The sequence below is a fragment of the Leuciscus leuciscus genome (genome assembly GCF_965113295.1).
Source record: "Leuciscus leuciscus genome assembly, chromosome: 20".
Classification (NCBI taxonomy): Eukaryota; Metazoa; Chordata; class Actinopteri; order Cypriniformes; family Leuciscidae; genus Leuciscus; species Leuciscus leuciscus.
The window spans coordinates 2436652-2455583 of record NC_138744.1 but is presented as its reverse complement, the minus strand read 5'-3'; the positions used below and the strand labels follow the sequence as shown (position 1 = coordinate 2455583).

At 41.9% G+C, this 18932-nt stretch overlaps 4 protein-coding genes across 4 annotated transcripts in view; all 4 read left to right on the top strand.

The window, feature by feature from the left end:
• The window catches only part of LOC309484484 (extracellular superoxide dismutase [Cu-Zn]-like), a gene marked incomplete at its 5' end in the record, with an annotated part of 76921 nt that extends 71555 nt beyond the window's left edge, over positions 1–5366 (top strand). Inside the window, one exon of the mRNA XM_082150856.1 lies at positions 5344–5366. The remainder of the gene's footprint in view (positions 1–5343) is intronic.
• LOC309484604 (extracellular superoxide dismutase [Cu-Zn]-like) lies at positions 4691–5347 on the top strand (the record flags this gene model as incomplete). Its single annotated transcript, XM_082150928.1, has 1 exon — positions 4691–5347. One exon carries the CDS (start codon positions 4691–4693, stop codon positions 5345–5347), a length of 657 nt encoding a protein of 218 aa, XP_082007054.1.
• Positions 5367–10279: 4913 nt separating the features above from the next.
• Positions 10280–10946, top strand: LOC309484603 (extracellular superoxide dismutase [Cu-Zn]-like; the record flags this gene model as incomplete). The annotated part of the gene is made up of 1 exon (XM_082150927.1): positions 10280–10946. Exon 1 carries the CDS (start codon positions 10290–10292, stop codon positions 10944–10946), a length of 657 nt encoding a protein of 218 aa, XP_082007053.1. The 5' UTR covers positions 10280–10289.
• A 4937-nt stretch (positions 10947–15883) lies between these two features.
• On the top strand, positions 15884–16540 carry LOC309484601 (extracellular superoxide dismutase [Cu-Zn]-like; the record flags this gene model as incomplete). The annotated part of the gene is made up of 1 exon (XM_082150925.1): positions 15884–16540. The coding sequence occupies one exon, from the start codon at positions 15884–15886 to the stop codon at positions 16538–16540; it is 657 nt and encodes a 218-aa protein (XP_082007051.1).
• Positions 16541–18932: the final 2392 nt, after the last annotated feature.

Genomic DNA, 18932 nt, shown 5'->3' with positions numbered 1-18932 from the left:
TAAGAGCATGACAATGGCCTTTAATTAAAGATACACTATTTCTTTAAATGATAAAATGGTTTTGGTTGATGCAATATGACACTGGAGGGTGTGGCTACATCTCAAGGGAGGACACCCTTATTGTTGAAGGTAGACATAAGATTTTATTTTCTAAATTATAAGGTTTCTCGCTAAATGTCAACAAATGGGTATATTATTCTGACAGTTTGTTGCTACAGTTAACACGGAATCAAAATGCAAAAAAAAAAGATTTAAAAACGTGTTGGTTTTCTTGTAAGGTGTTTAAAGCTACAATATGTACGATTTTTGTAATAAAATAACCAAAAATCACTTGCAAAGTGTGATATATATATATATTTCCTGTAGTTGTGTACTTTCAGTATCCCAAAAGTTCCCAAAGATTTTTAATTTCAGAGAAATTCCAATTTTAAATAATGACGTAATATCCGCGTTATCACTGGTTTCCGCTCGTACTGCCATAGTAACCATGGCGACAACTGCGTTACGTCTAGCGGCACGCTCATGGAGTTGTTTCGTTCAAACATTATGGACCATGGCAAGTAGACTTTGGGACAAAAGGAGAACTAAAACGAGGATCAATATCGGTGTGGTGTTTTGGAGATGCCGAGAGCTCCACGTCCGTGACAAACTTCGACTCGACCGAGACGTCTTGCATGTACTTTATTAGACAGGTGAGCAAATGTACATAAAACTAATCAATGTTATATAGCTCAACATGATGAAATGTTAGAATATGATCAGTATGTTATTCTAATGTTCATCTAGCTTACTGCTAGTCTCATACAGACAAACAAACACATAGAATAACATTATAACTTTCAACACACTCAAATGCAGTTTAGTGTGATAGACCAAGTGAAACAGTGCTGCGTTACCTCACAAGTTTAATTCGCCAAATAAACTGACTTGTTAACCCTTTCCCACCAAGGCAGTGCTGGTGCTGGTTCGGAGCTAGAGCCTAGTTTCAAATCGGTTCTTTGTTTTTCGACACCCAAAGCACCAGCTCTGAACCAGGAAAAGTGGTTCTTAAGTAGCACCAAAAAACATTGCTGGTCTAGAAGTAAGAACCGCTTGCGTCAGGGGCTGGGGGCGGGGTTACCGTGACCAACAAGACGAACAGAAACTTGTGACCGCCATTTTTCAAATAGCAGCTAATCGAGCTAATAGCAGCTTGATTGTAATCTCCGTCTATGCAAGTTACGGCGAGCTGCACGAACACGTTGGATTCGCCGTGTTTGGATGCCGATGTAGGTTCGCAAAGCCATGAGCATCAATAGTAACGCAACGACCTCCATTGTTGATGGAAGGCTCGTTCGAGATGCATCGGAGCGGCACGGACCGACCGGAGCTGCGGGAGTGTTTGGAGAGCATACGACTCCTTGTGCTTTTGGATCGCTTTCGCAGTGCTTTGATGTCATGAGCCGATCGGTCTGCGAGAAGCCGAACCATCTCGAACAAGCCTGGCGTGTTTGTGTTTGGCGCTGCCACGCTAGCGTTGCTGGGCAACATGAGATGTATACAGTGACGTAAGATCTGGCTCTGTGGTGGCTCTCTGGTACCTTGGTAATCCAGAATTCTTGCGAGAGCACAAGTTGAATTTGCTCAGCGAGTTACTCTGGTGTTGAGTAATGATGCTCATTAAATATGCCCCTCGATCTGAGCTGCACCAGTCACATGGGGTTATCTGATATAGGCGGGCCAGAGGCGAGCTAAACAGAAGACGACAGCACTGTGACGTCGAAGTCATTAGTAAACATTGCAAGATGGCTATGGATGAACAGCAGTTGTTTGAAACGGCTTTGGCCGCTACAATGAACGAGTTAGACTTGGCTTTTTATCTAAAACAGGAACAGAAGACGCCGCTCGAGTCGTTCCTTTGCAAGAAGGACGTTTTTGCTGTTTTGCCGACCGGATACGGTAAGAGTCTAATCTACCAGTTAGCTCCGCTGGTAGCTAAGCGTATGGGGTTTATTGTTGTGATTGGTCGTAGTGTTATCCAATTGCGTGCAGTGAGATCTTCAAATGCATGCTTGGTGCCACCCCTCGAGCTGGCCGAGTTTCATTAGTCGACGCCAGACCATTAATCTTTTATATTTAGGTCTGGATTTCCAGGCTACCTCTCTGGCCTTGTGGAAAGGCAAACCGGATCTTAGAGAGCTCGTCAGTCGAACCAACTCCGGACTGGCAATAGCTCTGGCTCTGAACTGGCACCCGGTTCATGCTGGTGGAAAAGGGGTATGTGTGAGTATTAATTCAGCACTTGCGGGTAGATCGGTAGATTGAAATGTCCTTAATCCTTCATGTCCGCGGGACTCGCATGTGGCGCTGATATCTGTCTCTCATTAGCAATCGCGACCTGCTTCATACCACAGTCATGTTAAAAACATCAATGTATTCACTCATCCATAAACATTATTAGATCCTTCGGCATGACGACAAGTTCCATAATTCCGCTTATGTGTCATCAACCTACACCTTTGTCATTGTAAGAGGTTAGCAAGCCTGGTCAGCACCTGGATGGGAGACGACCTGAGAAAACCACGTTGCTGCTGGAAGAGGTGTTAGTGAGGCCAGCAGGGGGTGCTCACCCTTGGTCTATGTGGGACCTAACGCCCCAGTGTAGTGATCGGGACACTATACTGTCAAAGAGCACCATCCTTCCAATGAGACGTTAAACCGAGGTCCTGACTCTCTGTGGTCATTAAAAATCCCAGGATGTCCTTTGAAAAAGAGTAGGGGTGTAACCCCGGCATCCTGGACAAATTTGCCCCTTGGCCTCTGTCCATCATGGCCTCCTAATCATCCCCATGTACTGATTGGCTTCATCACTGTCTTCTGTCCACCATTAAGCTGGTGTGTGTGGTGGGCGTTCTGGCCCAATATGGCTGCCGTCGCATCATCCAGGTGGATGCTGCACATTGGTGGTGGTTGAGGATATTCCCCCTTCCTTGTAAAGCGCTTTGAGGACCCAGAAAAGCACTATATAAATGTAACAAATTATTATTATTATTATTAAAATGTAGATGCCGCTATATAATTCTTTAAAATATGGACACAATTTAAGTTGATTTACAGTGTTTAGAGAAAACAGACAGAAAAAAAGTTTTACAATAAGGTTACCATTTTAAATGTTCCTCTTATTGAATTTTTGTTAGCCTATTTGTTGTTGCATGTGTTGTAGTTCCATTTGTAATATGTTGTAGAGTTCATTAAGATATCTGATATTCAAATTTCATCCAATTTCATGTCAACATGAGATATGTTCTAGTTGTTTTGAACTTTACACATGCATTGAGTGAACTGATGAGTATTACTCATCATAGCCTATCTATGTGCTTTTGGGTCTGTTAAATATGCTGTGGAATATGTTTGTGTGATGAGTTAATAAATCATGTGTTTTTAAGATCCAGGATCATTTTTTGATAAATTAGGGATGGGTCACATTACCTGAAAAGAAATTTGTCTGGAGTGCATGGTCTCAAAATGTTTATTGGTATATACCTTGCAAATAACACATATCAACTGTATTCAAAATGAAATATTAAAGTCGGACCTTAAAGTTAACAAAAGTAATAAAAAGAAAAAAACATCTAGGTACTGTATATCTAAATGACACGTTTAACAAAAAGCGTCCCACCTTACCTGCATGCATTCAATCTACTAAAAGGGGATTTTAACATCGATGCCATAGAAGAATCATTCCCTCAGAAATGTTTACTTCTGCCTTCAAAGACAATTAAATAGCAGTCCAATTGTATGTGTAATATAGGCTTGTCAGGCTTGGTACATCAGAGTCTGTAGAAATGGCTTCATGAAAAAGAAGAACTGTCAGCTATTCACTTATGTGAGATGAATATCTGCTATGAGAAGTGGTGTCAAGCATGAACGTCAAGTGGAATTGTACACTAAGAATTAATGAGTCACAAATGAGCCACCAAATGAAGTGAAGATGAATCCATAGCAGTACTTCTTTTAATAAACACAAAACAATGGAGATAATCTACAATGGAGAACACATTGTGCAATGCAAGACAAAGAACTGAACAAACTGAGTGCTATATATAAACAGGCAAACAAAGGGAGCTAAATGAAACACAGGTGAACTTAATTAGTGACTAACAGACTATCATGGTTAACTTGTAGCTCAACATGAGTTCCTAAAAGAGCAGCCAAAAGTGTGATTCTCTCAACCCCAGGTCAGGACTGCACACGGATTAAGCGTTGTAGTGTTTTTGTGACTGCACTATTCAGGCTCCACACGGATTGAGGACAACTTTTCAGCTATACGGTAATGCACCTTTGCTGTTTTAGGCTTGTGTTTTGTTTTTTTCTCCATTCCATTTTCTCCATCAACTGACTTGATTTAGTACAACTAAAAAAAAGTTAGTTTAGGCAAAAGTATAGATCTTGTCTTTTATTTGACCTGTCCTTGTGAAAAAAGTACACTTTAGCATGCTTTAAAAAGAAGTACATATTATTGAAAATAAAGCTATAAAAAATATACTTAAGTGCAAGAATGTAATGTTTTCAAACTAATCTGGTTGTGCTATTTTACCTAATGCAACTTCCATTCTCAAAGCTTTGACCTTTTATCAAAAATATTACATCCTTAAACCAAACGGCATGATTTGACTGAATCCACTCTTCATTGTAGGCTTTAAAGATCAACATGGAGAAAATCATCCTAATATTCCCTCTGATATTGCTGGCGCTGCATATACAAGGAGGAGAGTTCTCCAAATATCCAGCTTGTTTGCCTGAAGCTCCACAGCCGGAAGTCGTGGAGTTCGACAACACAATCTATGCCACTTGTGAAGTAACTCCCAGCCCCAATTTGCCACGTAACCAGCCAAAGATCTTTGGGCAAATCCTCTTCAAGCAGCTCTTCCCCAATGGAGATTTAGAAGTGAAAATCAACCTCCGTGGTTTGCCTGCCACCGATCGTCAAGAGCGTGCCATGCACATCCATCAGTATGGAGACCTCAGTCAAGGCTGCATCACTGTTGGTCCTCATTATAATCCAAACGGCGTTGACCACCCTCATCATCCTGGAGACCTGGGCAACTTTGCTTCCGAGCGAGGAGTTATAAGGCAGTTCCTGACGCTTCCAGACGCCAAGCTCTTTGGGCCTTATTCCATTCTGGGACGTGCGGTGGTGGTTCATGAGAAGGAGGATGATCTGGGAATGGGTTCAGATGAGGAGAGTAAACTCAGTGGGAATGCTGGAGAGATAATTGCTCTCGGTGTGATTGGTATTACTACTCCAAGTCTGTGGGAGAAGACCGGACCGTTCCCCAAGAAACCATGTGGAGGGAGTCACAGATGAGGGAGTCGGATATGGTGGGAGGGCAGACTCAAATAGGATAATCATGATTTTCCTTGTGTATTCTTTGTATGTGTCCTACATTAAAGTATATTTCATAACCTGAACATTCCCATGTTTTTTTTTCTTGCTCTTTTCAGAGGCTTTTTGGCCATAGCTTCCAATAGTAAATGCACTCTTAAAAATAAATGTAGGGTGAATGCAGGCGAAGTGGGCCGTTTAGTTTGATTTACTGTGCTCAATGGGTTAACCCTTTAAGAGCATGACAATGGCCTTTAATTAAAGATACACTATTTCTTTAAATGATAAAATGGTTTTGGTTGATGCAATATGACACTGGAGGGTGTGGCTACATCTCAAGGGAGGACACCCTTATTGTTGAAGGTAGACATAAGATTTTATTTTCTAAATTATAAGGTTTCTCGCTAAATGTCAACAAATGGGTATATTATTCTGACAGTTTGTTGCTACAGTTAACACGGAATCAAAATGCAAAAAAAAAAGATTTAAAAACGTGTTGGTTTTCTTGTAAGGTGTTTAAAGCTACAATATGTACGATTTTTGTAATAAAATAACCAAAAATCACTTGCAAAGTGTGATATATATATATATTTCCTGTAGTTGTGTACTTTCAGTATCCCAAAAGTTCCCAAAGATTTTTAATTTCAGAGAAATTCCAATTTTAAATAATGACGTAATATCCGCGTTATCACTGGTTTCCGCTCGTACTGCCATAGTAACCATGGCGACAACTGCGTTACGTCTAGCGGCACGCTCATGGAGTTGTTTCGTTCAAACATTATGGACCATGGCAAGTAGACTTTGGGACAAAAGGAGAACTAAAACGAGGATCAATATCGGTGTGGTGTTTTGGAGATGCCGAGAGCTCCACGTCCGTGACAAACTTCGACTCGACCGAGACGTCTTGCATGTACTTTATTAGACAGGTGAGCAAATGTACATAAAACTAATCAATGTTATATAGCTCAACATGATGAAATGTTAGAATATGATCAGTATGTTATTCTAATGTTCATCTAGCTTACTGCTAGTCTCATACAGACAAACAAACACATAGAATAACATTATAACTTTCAACACACTCAAATGCAGTTTAGTGTGATAGACCAAGTGAAACAGTGCTGCGTTACCTCACAAGTTTAATTCGCCAAATAAACTGACTTGTTAACCCTTTCCCACCAAGGCAGTGCTGGTGCTGGTTCGGAGCTAGAGCCTAGTTTCAAATCGGTTCTTTGTTTTTCGACACCCAAAGCACCAGCTCTGAACCAGGAAAAGTGGTTCTTAAGTAGCACCAAAAAACATTGCTGGTCTAGAAGTAAGAACCGCTTGCGTCAGGGGCTGGGGGCGGGGTTACCGTGACCAACAAGACGAACAGAAACTTGTGACCGCCATTTTTCAAATAGCAGCTAATCGAGCTAATAGCAGCTTGATTGTAATCTCCGTCTATGCAAGTTACGGCGAGCTGCACGAACACGTTGGATTCGCCGTGTTTGGATGCCGATGTAGGTTCGCAAAGCCATGAGCATCAATAGTAACGCAACGACCTCCATTGTTGATGGAAGGCTCGTTCGAGATGCATCGGAGCGGCACGGACCGACCGGAGCTGCGGGAGTGTTTGGAGAGCATACGACTCCTTGTGCTTTTGGATCGCTTTCGCAGTGCTTTGATGTCATGAGCCGATCGGTCTGCGAGAAGCCGAACCATCTCGAACAAGCCTGGCGTGTTTGTGTTTGGCGCTGCCACGCTAGCGTTGCTGGGCAACATGAGATGTATACAGTGACGTAAGATCTGGCTCTGTGGTGGCTCTCTGGTACCTTGGTAATCCAGAATTCTTGCGAGAGCACAAGTTGAATTTGCTCAGCGAGTTACTCTGGTGTTGAGTAATGATGCTCATTAAATATGCCCCTCGATCTGAGCTGCACCAGTCACATGGGGTTATCTGATATAGGCGGGCCAGAGGCGAGCTAAACAGAAGACGACAGCACTGTGACGTCGAAGTCATTAGTAAACATTGCAAGATGGCTATGGATGAACAGCAGTTGTTTGAAACGGCTTTGGCCGCTACAATGAACGAGTTAGACTTGGCTTTTTATCTAAAACAGGAACAGAAGACGCCGCTCGAGTCGTTCCTTTGCAAGAAGGACGTTTTTGCTGTTTTGCCGACCGGATACGGTAAGAGTCTAATCTACCAGTTAGCTCCGCTGGTAGCTAAGCGTATGGGGTTTATTGTTGTGATTGGTCGTAGTGTTATCCAATTGCGTGCAGTGAGATCTTCAAATGCATGCTTGGTGCCACCCCTCGAGCTGGCCGAGTTTCATTAGTCGACGCCAGACCATTAATCTTTTATATTTAGGTCTGGATTTCCAGGCTACCTCTCTGGCCTTGTGGAAAGGCAAACCGGATCTTAGAGAGCTCGTCAGTCGAACCAACTCCGGACTGGCAATAGCTCTGGCTCTGAACTGGCACCCGGTTCATGCTGGTGGAAAAGGGGTATGTGTGAGTATTAATTCAGCACTTGCGGGTAGATCGGTAGATTGAAATGTCCTTAATCCTTCATGTCCGCGGGACTCGCATGTGGCGCTGATATCTGTCTCTCATTAGCAATCGCGACCTGCTTCATACCACAGTCATGTTAAAAACATCAATGTATTCACTCATCCATAAACATTATTAGATCCTTCGGCATGACGACAAGTTCCATAATTCCGCTTATGTGTCATCAACCTACACCTTTGTCATTGTAAGAGGTTAGCAAGCCTGGTCAGCACCTGGATGGGAGACGACCTGAGAAAACCACGTTGCTGCTGGAAGAGGTGTTAGTGAGGCCAGCAGGGGGTGCTCACCCTTGGTCTATGTGGGACCTAACGCCCCAGTGTAGTGATCGGGACACTATACTGTCAAAGAGCACCATCCTTCCAATGAGACGTTAAACCGAGGTCCTGACTCTCTGTGGTCATTAAAAATCCCAGGATGTCCTTTGAAAAAGAGTAGGGGTGTAACCCCGGCATCCTGGACAAATTTGCCCCTTGGCCTCTGTCCATCATGGCCTCCTAATCATCCCCATGTACTGATTGGCTTCATCACTGTCTTCTGTCCACCATTAAGCTGGTGTGTGTGGTGGGCGTTCTGGCCCAATATGGCTGCCGTCGCATCATCCAGGTGGATGCTGCACATTGGTGGTGGTTGAGGATATTCCCCCTTCCTTGTAAAGCGCTTTGAGGACCCAGAAAAGCACTATATAAATGTAACAAATTATTATTATTATTATTAAAATGTAGATGCCGCTATATAATTCTTTAAAATATGGACACAATTTAAGTTGATTTACAGTGTTTAGAGAAAACAGACAGAAAAAAAGTTTTACAATAAGGTTACCATTTTAAATGTTCCTCTTATTGAATTTTTGTTAGCCTATTTGTTGTTGCATGTGTTGTAGTTCCATTTGTAATATGTTGTAGAGTTCATTAAGATATCTGATATTCAAATTTCATCCAATTTCATGTCAACATGAGATATGTTCTAGTTGTTTTGAACTTTACACATGCATTGAGTGAACTGATGAGTATTACTCATCATAGCCTATCTATGTGCTTTTGGGTCTGTTAAATATGCTGTGGAATATGTTTGTGTGATGAGTTAATAAATCATGTGTTTTTAAGATCCAGGATCATTTTTTGATAAATTAGGGATGGGTCACATTACCTGAAAAGAAATTTGTCTGGAGTGCATGGTCTCAAAATGTTTATTGGTATATACCTTGCAAATAACACATATCAACTGTATTCAAAATGAAATATTAAAGTCGGACCTTAAAGTTAACAAAAGTAATAAAAAGAAAAAAACATCTAGGTACTGTATATCTAAATGACACGTTTAACAAAAAGCGTCCCACCTTACCTGCATGCATTCAATCTACTAAAAGGGGATTTTAACATCGATGCCATAGAAGAATCATTCCCTCAGAAATGTTTACTTCTGCCTTCAAAGACAATTAAATAGCAGTCCAATTGTATGTGTAATATAGGCTTGTCAGGCTTGGTACATCAGAGTCTGTAGAAATGGCTTCATGAAAAAGAAGAACTGTCAGCTATTCACTTATGTGAGATGAATATCTGCTATGAGAAGTGGTGTCAAGCATGAACGTCAAGTGGAATTGTACACTAAGAATTAATGAGTCACAAATGAGCCACCAAATGAAGTGAAGATGAATCCATAGCAGTACTTCTTTTAATAAACACAAAACAATGGAGATAATCTACAATGGAGAACACATTGTGCAATGCAAGACAAAGAACTGAACAAACTGAGTGCTATATATAAACAGGCAAACAAAGGGAGCTAAATGAAACACAGGTGAACTTAATTAGTGACTAACAGACTATCATGGTTAACTTGTAGCTCAACATGAGTTCCTAAAAGAGCAGCCAAAAGTGTGATTCTCTCAACCCCAGGTCAGGACTGCACACGGATTAAGCGTTGTAGTGTTTTTGTGACTGCACTATTCAGGCTCCACACGGATTGAGGACAACTTTTCAGCTATACGGTAATGCACCTTTGCTGTTTTAGGCTTGTGTTTTGTTTTTTTCTCCATTCCATTTTCTCCATCAACTGACTTGATTTAGTACAACTAAAAAAAAGTTAGTTTAGGCAAAAGTATAGATCTTGTCTTTTATTTGACCTGTCCTTGTGAAAAAAGTACACTTTAGCATGCTTTAAAAAGAAGTACATATTATTGAAAATAAAGCTATAAAAAATATACTTAAGTGCAAGAATGTAATGTTTTCAAACTAATCTGGTTGTGCTATTTTACCTAATGCAACTTCCATTCTCAAAGCTTTGACCTTTTATCAAAAATATTACATCCTTAAACCAAACGGCATGATTTGACTGAATCCACTCTTCATTGTAGGCTTTAAAGATCAACATGGAGAAAATCATCCTAATATTCCCTCTGATATTGCTGGCGCTGCATATACAAGGAGGAGAGTTCTCCAAATATCCAGCTTGTTTGCCTGAAGCTCCACAGCCGGAAGTCGAGGAGTTCGACAACACAATCTATGCCACTTGTGAAGTAACTCCCAGCCCCAATTTGCCACGTAACCAGCCAAAGATCTTTGGGCAAATCCTCTTCAAGCAGCTCTTCCCCAATGGAGATTTAGAAGTGAAAATCAACCTCCGTGGTTTGCCTGCCACCGATCGTCAAGAGCGTGCCATGCACATCCATCAGTATGGAGACCTCAGTCAAGGCTGCATCACTGTTGGTCCTCATTATAATCCAAACGGCGTTGACCACCCTCATCATCCTGGAGACCTGGGCAACTTTGCTTCCGAGCGAGGAGTTATAAGGCAGTTCCTGACGCTTCCAGACGCCAAGCTCTTTGGGCCTTATTCCATTCTGGGACGTGCGGTGGTGGTTCATGAGAAGGAGGATGATCTGGGAATGGGTTCAGATGAGGAGAGTAAACTCAGTGGGAATGCTGGAGAGATAATTGCTCTCGGTGTGATTGGTATTACTACTCCAAGTCTGTGGGAGAAGACCGGACCGTTCCCCAAGAAACCATGTGGAGGGAGTCACAGATGAGGGAGTCGGATATGGTGGGAGGGCAGACTCAAATAGGATAATCATGATTTTCCTTGTGTATTCTTTGTATGTGTCCTACATTAAAGTATATTTCATAACCTGAACATTCCCATGTTTTTTTTTCTTGCTCTTTTCAGAGGCTTTTTGGCCATAGCTTCCAATAGTATATGCACTCTTAAAAATAAATGTAGGGTAAATGCAGGCGAAGTGGGCCGTTTAGTTTGATTTACTGTGCTCAATGGGTTAACCCTTTAAGAGCATGACAATGGCCTTTAATTAAAGATACACTATTTCTTTAAATGATAAAATGGTTTTGGTTGATGCAATATGACACTGGAGGGTGTGGCTACATCTCAAGGGAGGACACCCTTATTGTTGAAGGTAGACATAAGATTTTATTTTCTAAATTATAAGGTTTCTCGCTAAATGTCAACAAATGGGTATATTATTCTGACAGTTTGTTGCTACAGTTAACACGGAATCAAAATGCAAAAAAAAAAGATTTAAAAACGTGTTGGTTTTCTTGTAAGGTGTTTAAAGCTACAATATGTACGATTTTTGTAATAAAATAACCAAAAATCACTTGCAAAGTGTGATATATATATATTTCCTGTAGTTGTGTACTTTCAGTATCCCAAAAGTTCCCAAAGATTTTTAATTTCAGAGAAATTCCAATTTTAAATAATGACGTAATATCCGCGTTATCACTGGTTTCCGCTCGTACTGCCATAGTAACCATGGCGACAACTGCGTTACGTCTAGCGGCACGCTCATGGAGTTGTTTCGTTCAAACATTATGGACCATGGCAAGTAGACTTTGGGACAAAAGGAGAACTAAAACGAGGATCAATATCGGTGTGGTGTTTTGGAGATGCCGAGAGCTCCACGTCCGTGACAAACTTCGACTCGACCGAGACGTCTTGCATGTACTTTATTAGACAGGTGAGCAAATGTACATAAAACTAATCAATGTTATATAGCTCAACATGATGAAATGTTAGAATATGATCAGTATGTTATTCTAATGTTCATCTAGCTTACTGCTAGTCTCATACAGACAAACAAACACATAGAATAACATTATAACTTTCAACACACTCAAATGCAGTTTAGTGTGATAGACCAAGTGAAACAGTGCTGCGTTACCTCACAAGTTTAATTCGCCAAATAAACTGACTTGTTAACCCTTTCCCACCAAGGCAGTGCTGGTGCTGGTTCGGAGCTAGAGCCTAGTTTCAAATCGGTTCTTTGTTTTTCGACACCCAAAGCACCAGCTCTGAACCAGGAAAAGTGGTTCTTAAGTAGCACCAAAAAACATTGCTGGTCTAGAAGTAAGAACCGCTTGCGTCAGGGGCTGGGGGCGGGGTTACCGTGACCAACAAGACGAACAGAAACTTGTGACCGCCATTTTTCAAATAGCAGCTAATCGAGCTAATAGCAGCTTGATTGTAATCTCCGTCTATGCAAGTTACGGCGAGCTGCACGAACACGTTGGATTCGCCGTGTTTGGATGCCGATGTAGGTTCGCAAAGCCATGAGCATCAATAGTAACGCAACGACCTCCATTGTTGATGGAAGGCTCGTTCGAGATGCATCGGAGCGGCACGGACCGACCGGAGCTGCGGGAGTGTTTGGAGAGCATACGACTCCTTGTGCTTTTGGATCGCTTTCGCAGTGCTTTGATGTCATGAGCCGATCGGTCTGCGAGAAGCCGAACCATCTCGAACAAGCCTGGCGTGTTTGTGTTTGGCGCTGCCACGCTAGCGTTGCTGGGCAACATGAGATGTATACAGTGACGTAAGATCTGGCTCTGTGGTGGCTCTCTGGTACCTTGGTAATCCAGAATTCTTGCGAGAGCACAAGTTGAATTTGCTCAGCGAGTTACTCTGGTGTTGAGTAATGATGCTCATTAAATATGCCCCTCGATCTGAGCTGCACCAGTCACATGGGGTTATCTGATATAGGCGGGCCAGAGGCGAGCTAAACAGAAGACGACAGCACTGTGACGTCGAAGTCATTAGTAAACATTGCAAGATGGCTATGGATGAACAGCAGTTGTTTGAAACGGCTTTGGCCGCTACAATGAACGAGTTAGACTTGGCTTTTTATCTAAAACAGGAACAGAAGACGCCGCTCGAGTCGTTCCTTTGCAAGAAGGACGTTTTTGCTGTTTTGCCGACCGGATACGGTAAGAGTCTAATCTACCAGTTAGCTCCGCTGGTAGCTAAGCGTATGGGGTTTATTGTTGTGATTGGTCGTAGTGTTATCCAATTGCGTGCAGTGAGATCTTCAAATGCATGCTTGGTGCCACCCCTCGAGCTGGCCGAGTTTCATTAGTCGACGCCAGACCATTAATCTTTTATATTTAGGTCTGGATTTCCAGGCTACCTCTCTGGCCTTGTGGAAAGGCAAACCGGATCTTAGAGAGCTCGTCAGTCGAACCAACTCCGGACTGGCAATAGCTCTGGCTCTGAACTGGCACCCGGTTCATGCTGGTGGAAAAGGGGTATGTGTGAGTATTAATTCAGCACTTGCGGGTAGATCGGTAGATTGAAATGTCCTTAATCCTTCATGTCCGCGGGACTCGCATGTGGCGCTGATATCTGTCTCTCATTAGCAATCGCGACCTGCTTCATACCACAGTCATGTTAAAAACATCAATGTATTCACTCATCCATAAACATTATTAGATCCTTCGGCATGACGACAAGTTCCATAATTCCGCTTATGTGTCATCAACCTACACCTTTGTCATTGTAAGAGGTTAGCAAGCCTGGTCAGCACCTGGATGGGAGACGACCTGAGAAAACCACGTTGCTGCTGGAAGAGGTGTTAGTGAGGCCAGCAGGGGGTGCTCACCCTTGGTCTATGTGGGACCTAACGCCCCAGTGTAGTGATCGGGACACTATACTGTCAAAGAGCACCATCCTTCCAATGAGACGTTAAACCGAGGTCCTGACTCTCTGTGGTCATTAAAAATCCCAGGATGTCCTTTGAAAAAGAGTAGGGGTGTAACCCCGGCATCCTGGACAAATTTGCCCCTTGGCCTCTGTCCATCATGGCCTCCTAATCATCCCCATGTACTGATTGGCTTCATCACTGTCTTCTGTCCACCATTAAGCTGGTGTGTGTGGTGGGCGTTCTGGCCCAATATGGCTGCCGTCGCATCATCCAGGTGGATGCTGCACATTGGTGGTGGTTGAGGATATTCCCCCTTCCTTGTAAAGCGCTTTGAGGACCCAGAAAAGCACTATATAAATGTAACAAATTATTATTATTATTATTAAAATGTAGATGCCGCTATATAATTCTTTAAAATATGGACACAATTTAAGTTGATTTACAGTGTTTAGAGAAAACAGACAGAAAAAAAGTTTTACAATAAGGTTACCATTTTAAATGTTCCTCTTATTGAATTTTTGTTAGCCTATTTGTTGTTGCATGTGTTGTAGTTCCATTTGTAATATGTTGTAGAGTTCATTAAGATATCTGATATTCAAATTTCATCCAATTTCATGTCAACATGAGATATGTTCTAGTTGTTTTGAACTTTACACATGCATTGAGTGAACTGATGAGTATTACTCATCATAGCCTATCTATGTGCTTTTGGGTCTGTTAAATATGCTGTGGAATATGTTTGTGTGATGAGTTAATAAATCATGTGTTTTTAAGATCCAGGATCATTTTTTGATAAATTAGGGATGGGTCACATTACCTGAAAAGAAATTTGTCTGGAGTGCATGGTCTCAAAATGTTTATTGGTATATACCTTGCAAATAACACATATCAACTGTATTCAAAATGAAATATTAAAGTCGGACCTTAAAGTTAACAAAAGTAATAAAAAGAAAAAAACATCTAGGTACTGTATATCTAAATGACACGTTTAACAAAAAGCGTCCCACCTTACCTGCATGCATTCAATCTACTAAAAGGGGATTTTAACATCGATGCCATAGAAGAATCATTCCCTCAGAAATGTTTACTTCTGCCTTCAAAGACAATTAAATAGCAGTCCAATTGTATGTGTAATATAGGCTTGTCAGGCTTGGTACATCAGAGTCTGTAGAAATGGCTTCATGAAAAAGAAGAACTGTCAGCTATTCACTTATGTGAGATGAATATCTGCTATGAGAAGTGGTGTCAAGCATGAACGTCAAGTGGAATTGTACACTAAGAATTAATGAGTCACAAATGAGCCACCAAATGAAGTGAAGATGAATCCATAGCAGTACTTCTTTTAATAAACACAAAACAATGGAGATAATCTACAATGGAGAACACATTGTGCAATGCAAGACAAAGAACTGAACAAACTGAGTGCTATATATAAACAGGCAAACAAAGGGAGCTAAATGAAACACAGGTGAACTTAATTAGTGACTAACAGACTATCATGGTTAACTTGTAGCTCAACATGAGTTCCTAAAAGAGCAGCCAAAAGTGTGATTCTCTCAACCCCAGGTCAGGACTGCACACGGATTAAGCGTTGTAGTGTTTTTGTGACTGCACTATTCAGGCTCCACACGGATTGAGGACAACTTTTCAGCTATACGGTAATGCACCTTTGCTGTTTTAGGCTTGTGTTTTGTTTTTTTCTCCATTCCATTTTCTCCATCAACTGACTTGATTTAGTACAACTAAAAAAAAGTTAGTTTAGGCAAAAGTATAGATCTTGTCTTTTATTTGACCTGTCCTTGTGAAAAAAGTACACTTTAGCATGCTTTAAAAAGTACATATTATTGAAAATAAAGCTATAAAAAATATACTTAAGTGCAAGAATGTAATGTTTTCAAACTAATCTGGTTGTGCTATTTTACCTAATGCAACTTCCATTCTCAAAGCTTTGACCTTTTATCAAAAATATTACATCCTTAAACCAAACGGCATGATTTGACTGAATCCACTCTTCATTGTAGGCTTTAAAGATCAACATGGAGAAAATCATCCTAATATTCCCTCTGATATTGCTGGCGCTGCATATACAAGGAGGAGAGTTCTCCAAATATCCAGCTTGTTTGCCTGAAGCTCCACAGCCGGAAGTCGTGGAGTTCGACAACACAATCTATGCCACTTGTGAAGTAACTCCCAGCCCCAATTTGCCACGTAACCAGCCAAAGATCTTTGGGCAAATCCTCTTCAAGCAGCTCTTCCCCAATGGAGATTTAGAAGTGAAAATCAACCTCCGTGGTTTGCCTGCCACCGATCGTCAAGAGCGTGCCATGCACATCCATCAGTATGGAGACCTCAGTCAAGGCTGCATCACTGTTGGTCCTCATTATAATCCAAACGGCGTTGACCACCCTCATCATCCTGGAGACCTGGGCAACTTTGCTTCCGAGCGAGGAGTTATAAGGCAGTTCCTGACGCTTCCAGACGCCAAGCTCTTTGGGCCTTATTCCATTCTGGGACGTGCGGTGGTGGTTCATGAGAAGGAGGATGATCTGGGAATGGGTTCAGATGAGGAGAGTAAACTCAGTGGGAATGCTGGAGAGATAATTGCTCTCGGTGTGATTGGTATTACTACTCCAAGTCTGTGGGAGAAGACCGGACCGTTCCCCAAGAAACCATGTGGAGGGAGTCACAGATGAGGGAGTCGGATATGGTGGGAGGGCAGACTCAAATAGGATAATCAGGATTTTCCTTGTGTATTCTTTGTATGTGTCCTACATTAAAGTATATTTCATAACCTGAACATTCCCATGTTTTTTTTTCTTGCTCTTTTCAGAGGCTTTTTGGCCATAGCTTCCAATAGTAAATGCACTCTTAAAAATAAATGTAGGGTGAATGCAGGCGAAGTGGGCCGTTTAGTTTGATTTACTGTGCTCAATGGGTTAACCCTTTAAGAGCATGACAATGGCCTTTAATTAAAGATACACTATTTCTTTAAATGATAAAATGGTTTTGGTTGATGCAATATGACACTGGAGGGTGTGGCTACATCTCAAGGGAGGACACCCTTATTGTTGAAGGTAGACATAAGATTTTATTTTCTAAATTATAAGGTTTCTCGCTAAATGTCAACAAATGGGTATATTATTCTGACAGTTTGTTGCTACAGTTAACACGGAATCAAAATGCAAAAAAAAAAGATTTAAAAACGTGTTGGTTTTCTTGTAAGGTGTTTAAAGCTACAATATGTACGATTTTTGTAATAAAATAACCAAAAATCACTTGCAAAGTGTGATATATATATATTTCCTGTAGTTGTGTACTTTCAGTATCCCAAAAGTTCCCAAAGATTTTTAATTTCAGAGAAATTCCAATTTTAAATAATGACGTAATATCCGCGTTATCACTGGTTTCCGCTCGTACTGCCATAGTAACCATGGCGACAACTGCGTTACGTCTAGCGGCACGCTCATGGAGTTGTTTCGTTCAAACATTATGGACCATGGCAAGTAGACTTTGGGACAAAAGGAGAACTAAAACGAGGATCAATATCGGTGTGGTGTTTTGGAGATGCCGAGAGCTCCACGTCCGTGACAAACTTCGACTCGACCGAGACGTCTTGCATGTACTTTATTAGACAGGTGAGCAAATGTACATAAAACTAATCAATGTTATATAGCTCAACATGATGAAATGTTAGAATATGATCAGTATGTTATTCTAATGTTCATCTAGCTTACTGCTAGTCTCATACAGACAAACAAACACATAGAATAACATTATAACTTTCAACACACTCAAATGCAGTTTAGTGTGATAGACCAAGTGAAACAGTGCTGCGTTACCTCACAAGTTTAATTCGCCAAATAAACTGACTTGTTAACCCTTTCCCACCAAGGCAGTGCTGGTGCTGGTTCGGAGCTAGAGCCTAGTTTCAAATCGGTTCTTTGTTTTTCGACACCCAAAGCACCAGCTCTGAACCAGGAAAAGTGGTTCTTAAGTAGCACCAAAAAACATTGCTGGTCTAGAAGTAAGAACCGCTTGCGTCAGGGGCTGGGGGCGGGGTTACCGTGACCAACAAGACGAACAGAAACTTGTGACCGCCATTTTTCAAATAGCAGCTAATCGAGCTAATAGCAGCTTGATTGTAATCTCCGTCTATGCAAGTTACGGCGAGCTGCACGAACACGTTGGATTCGCCGTGTTTGGATGCCGATGTAGGTTCGCAAAGCCATGAGCATCAATAGTAACGCAACGACCTCCATTGTTGATGGAAGGCTCGTTCGAGATGCATCGGAGCGGCACGGACCGACCGGAGCTGCGGGAGTGTTTGGAGAGCATACGACTCCTTGTGCTTTTGGATCGCTTTCGCAGTGCTTTGATGTCATGAGCCGATCGGTCTGCGAGAAGCCGAACCATCTCGAACAAGCCTGGCGTGTTTGTGTTTGGCGCTGCCACGCTAGCGTTGCTGGGCAACATGAGATGTATACAGTGACGTAAGATCTGGCTCTGTGGTGGCTCTCTGGTACCTTGGTAATCCAGAATTCTTGCGAGAGCACAAGTTGAATTTGCTCAGCGAGTTACTCTGGTGTTGAGTAATGATGCTCATTAAATATGCCCCTCGATCTGAGCTGCACCAGTCACATGGGGTTATCTGATATAGGCGGGCCAGAGGCGAGCTAAACAGAAGACGACAGCACTGTGACGTCGAAGTCATTAGTAAACATTGCAAGATGGCTATGGATGAACAGCAGTTGTTTGAAACGGCTTTGGCCGCTACAATGAACGAGTTAGACTTGGCTTTTTATCTAAAACAGGAACAGAAGACGCCGCTCGAGTCGTTCCTTTGCAAGAAGGACGTTTTTGCTGTTTTGCCGACCGGATACGGTAAGAGTCTAATCTACCAGTTAGCTCCGCTGGTAGCTAAGCGTATGGGGTTTATTGTTGTGATTGGTCGTAGTGTTATCCAATTGCGTGCAGTGAGATCTTCAAATGCATGCTTGGTGCCACCCCTCGAGCTGGCCGAGTTTCATTAGTCGACGCCAGACCATTAATCTTTTATATTTAGGTCTGGATTTCCAGGCTACCTCT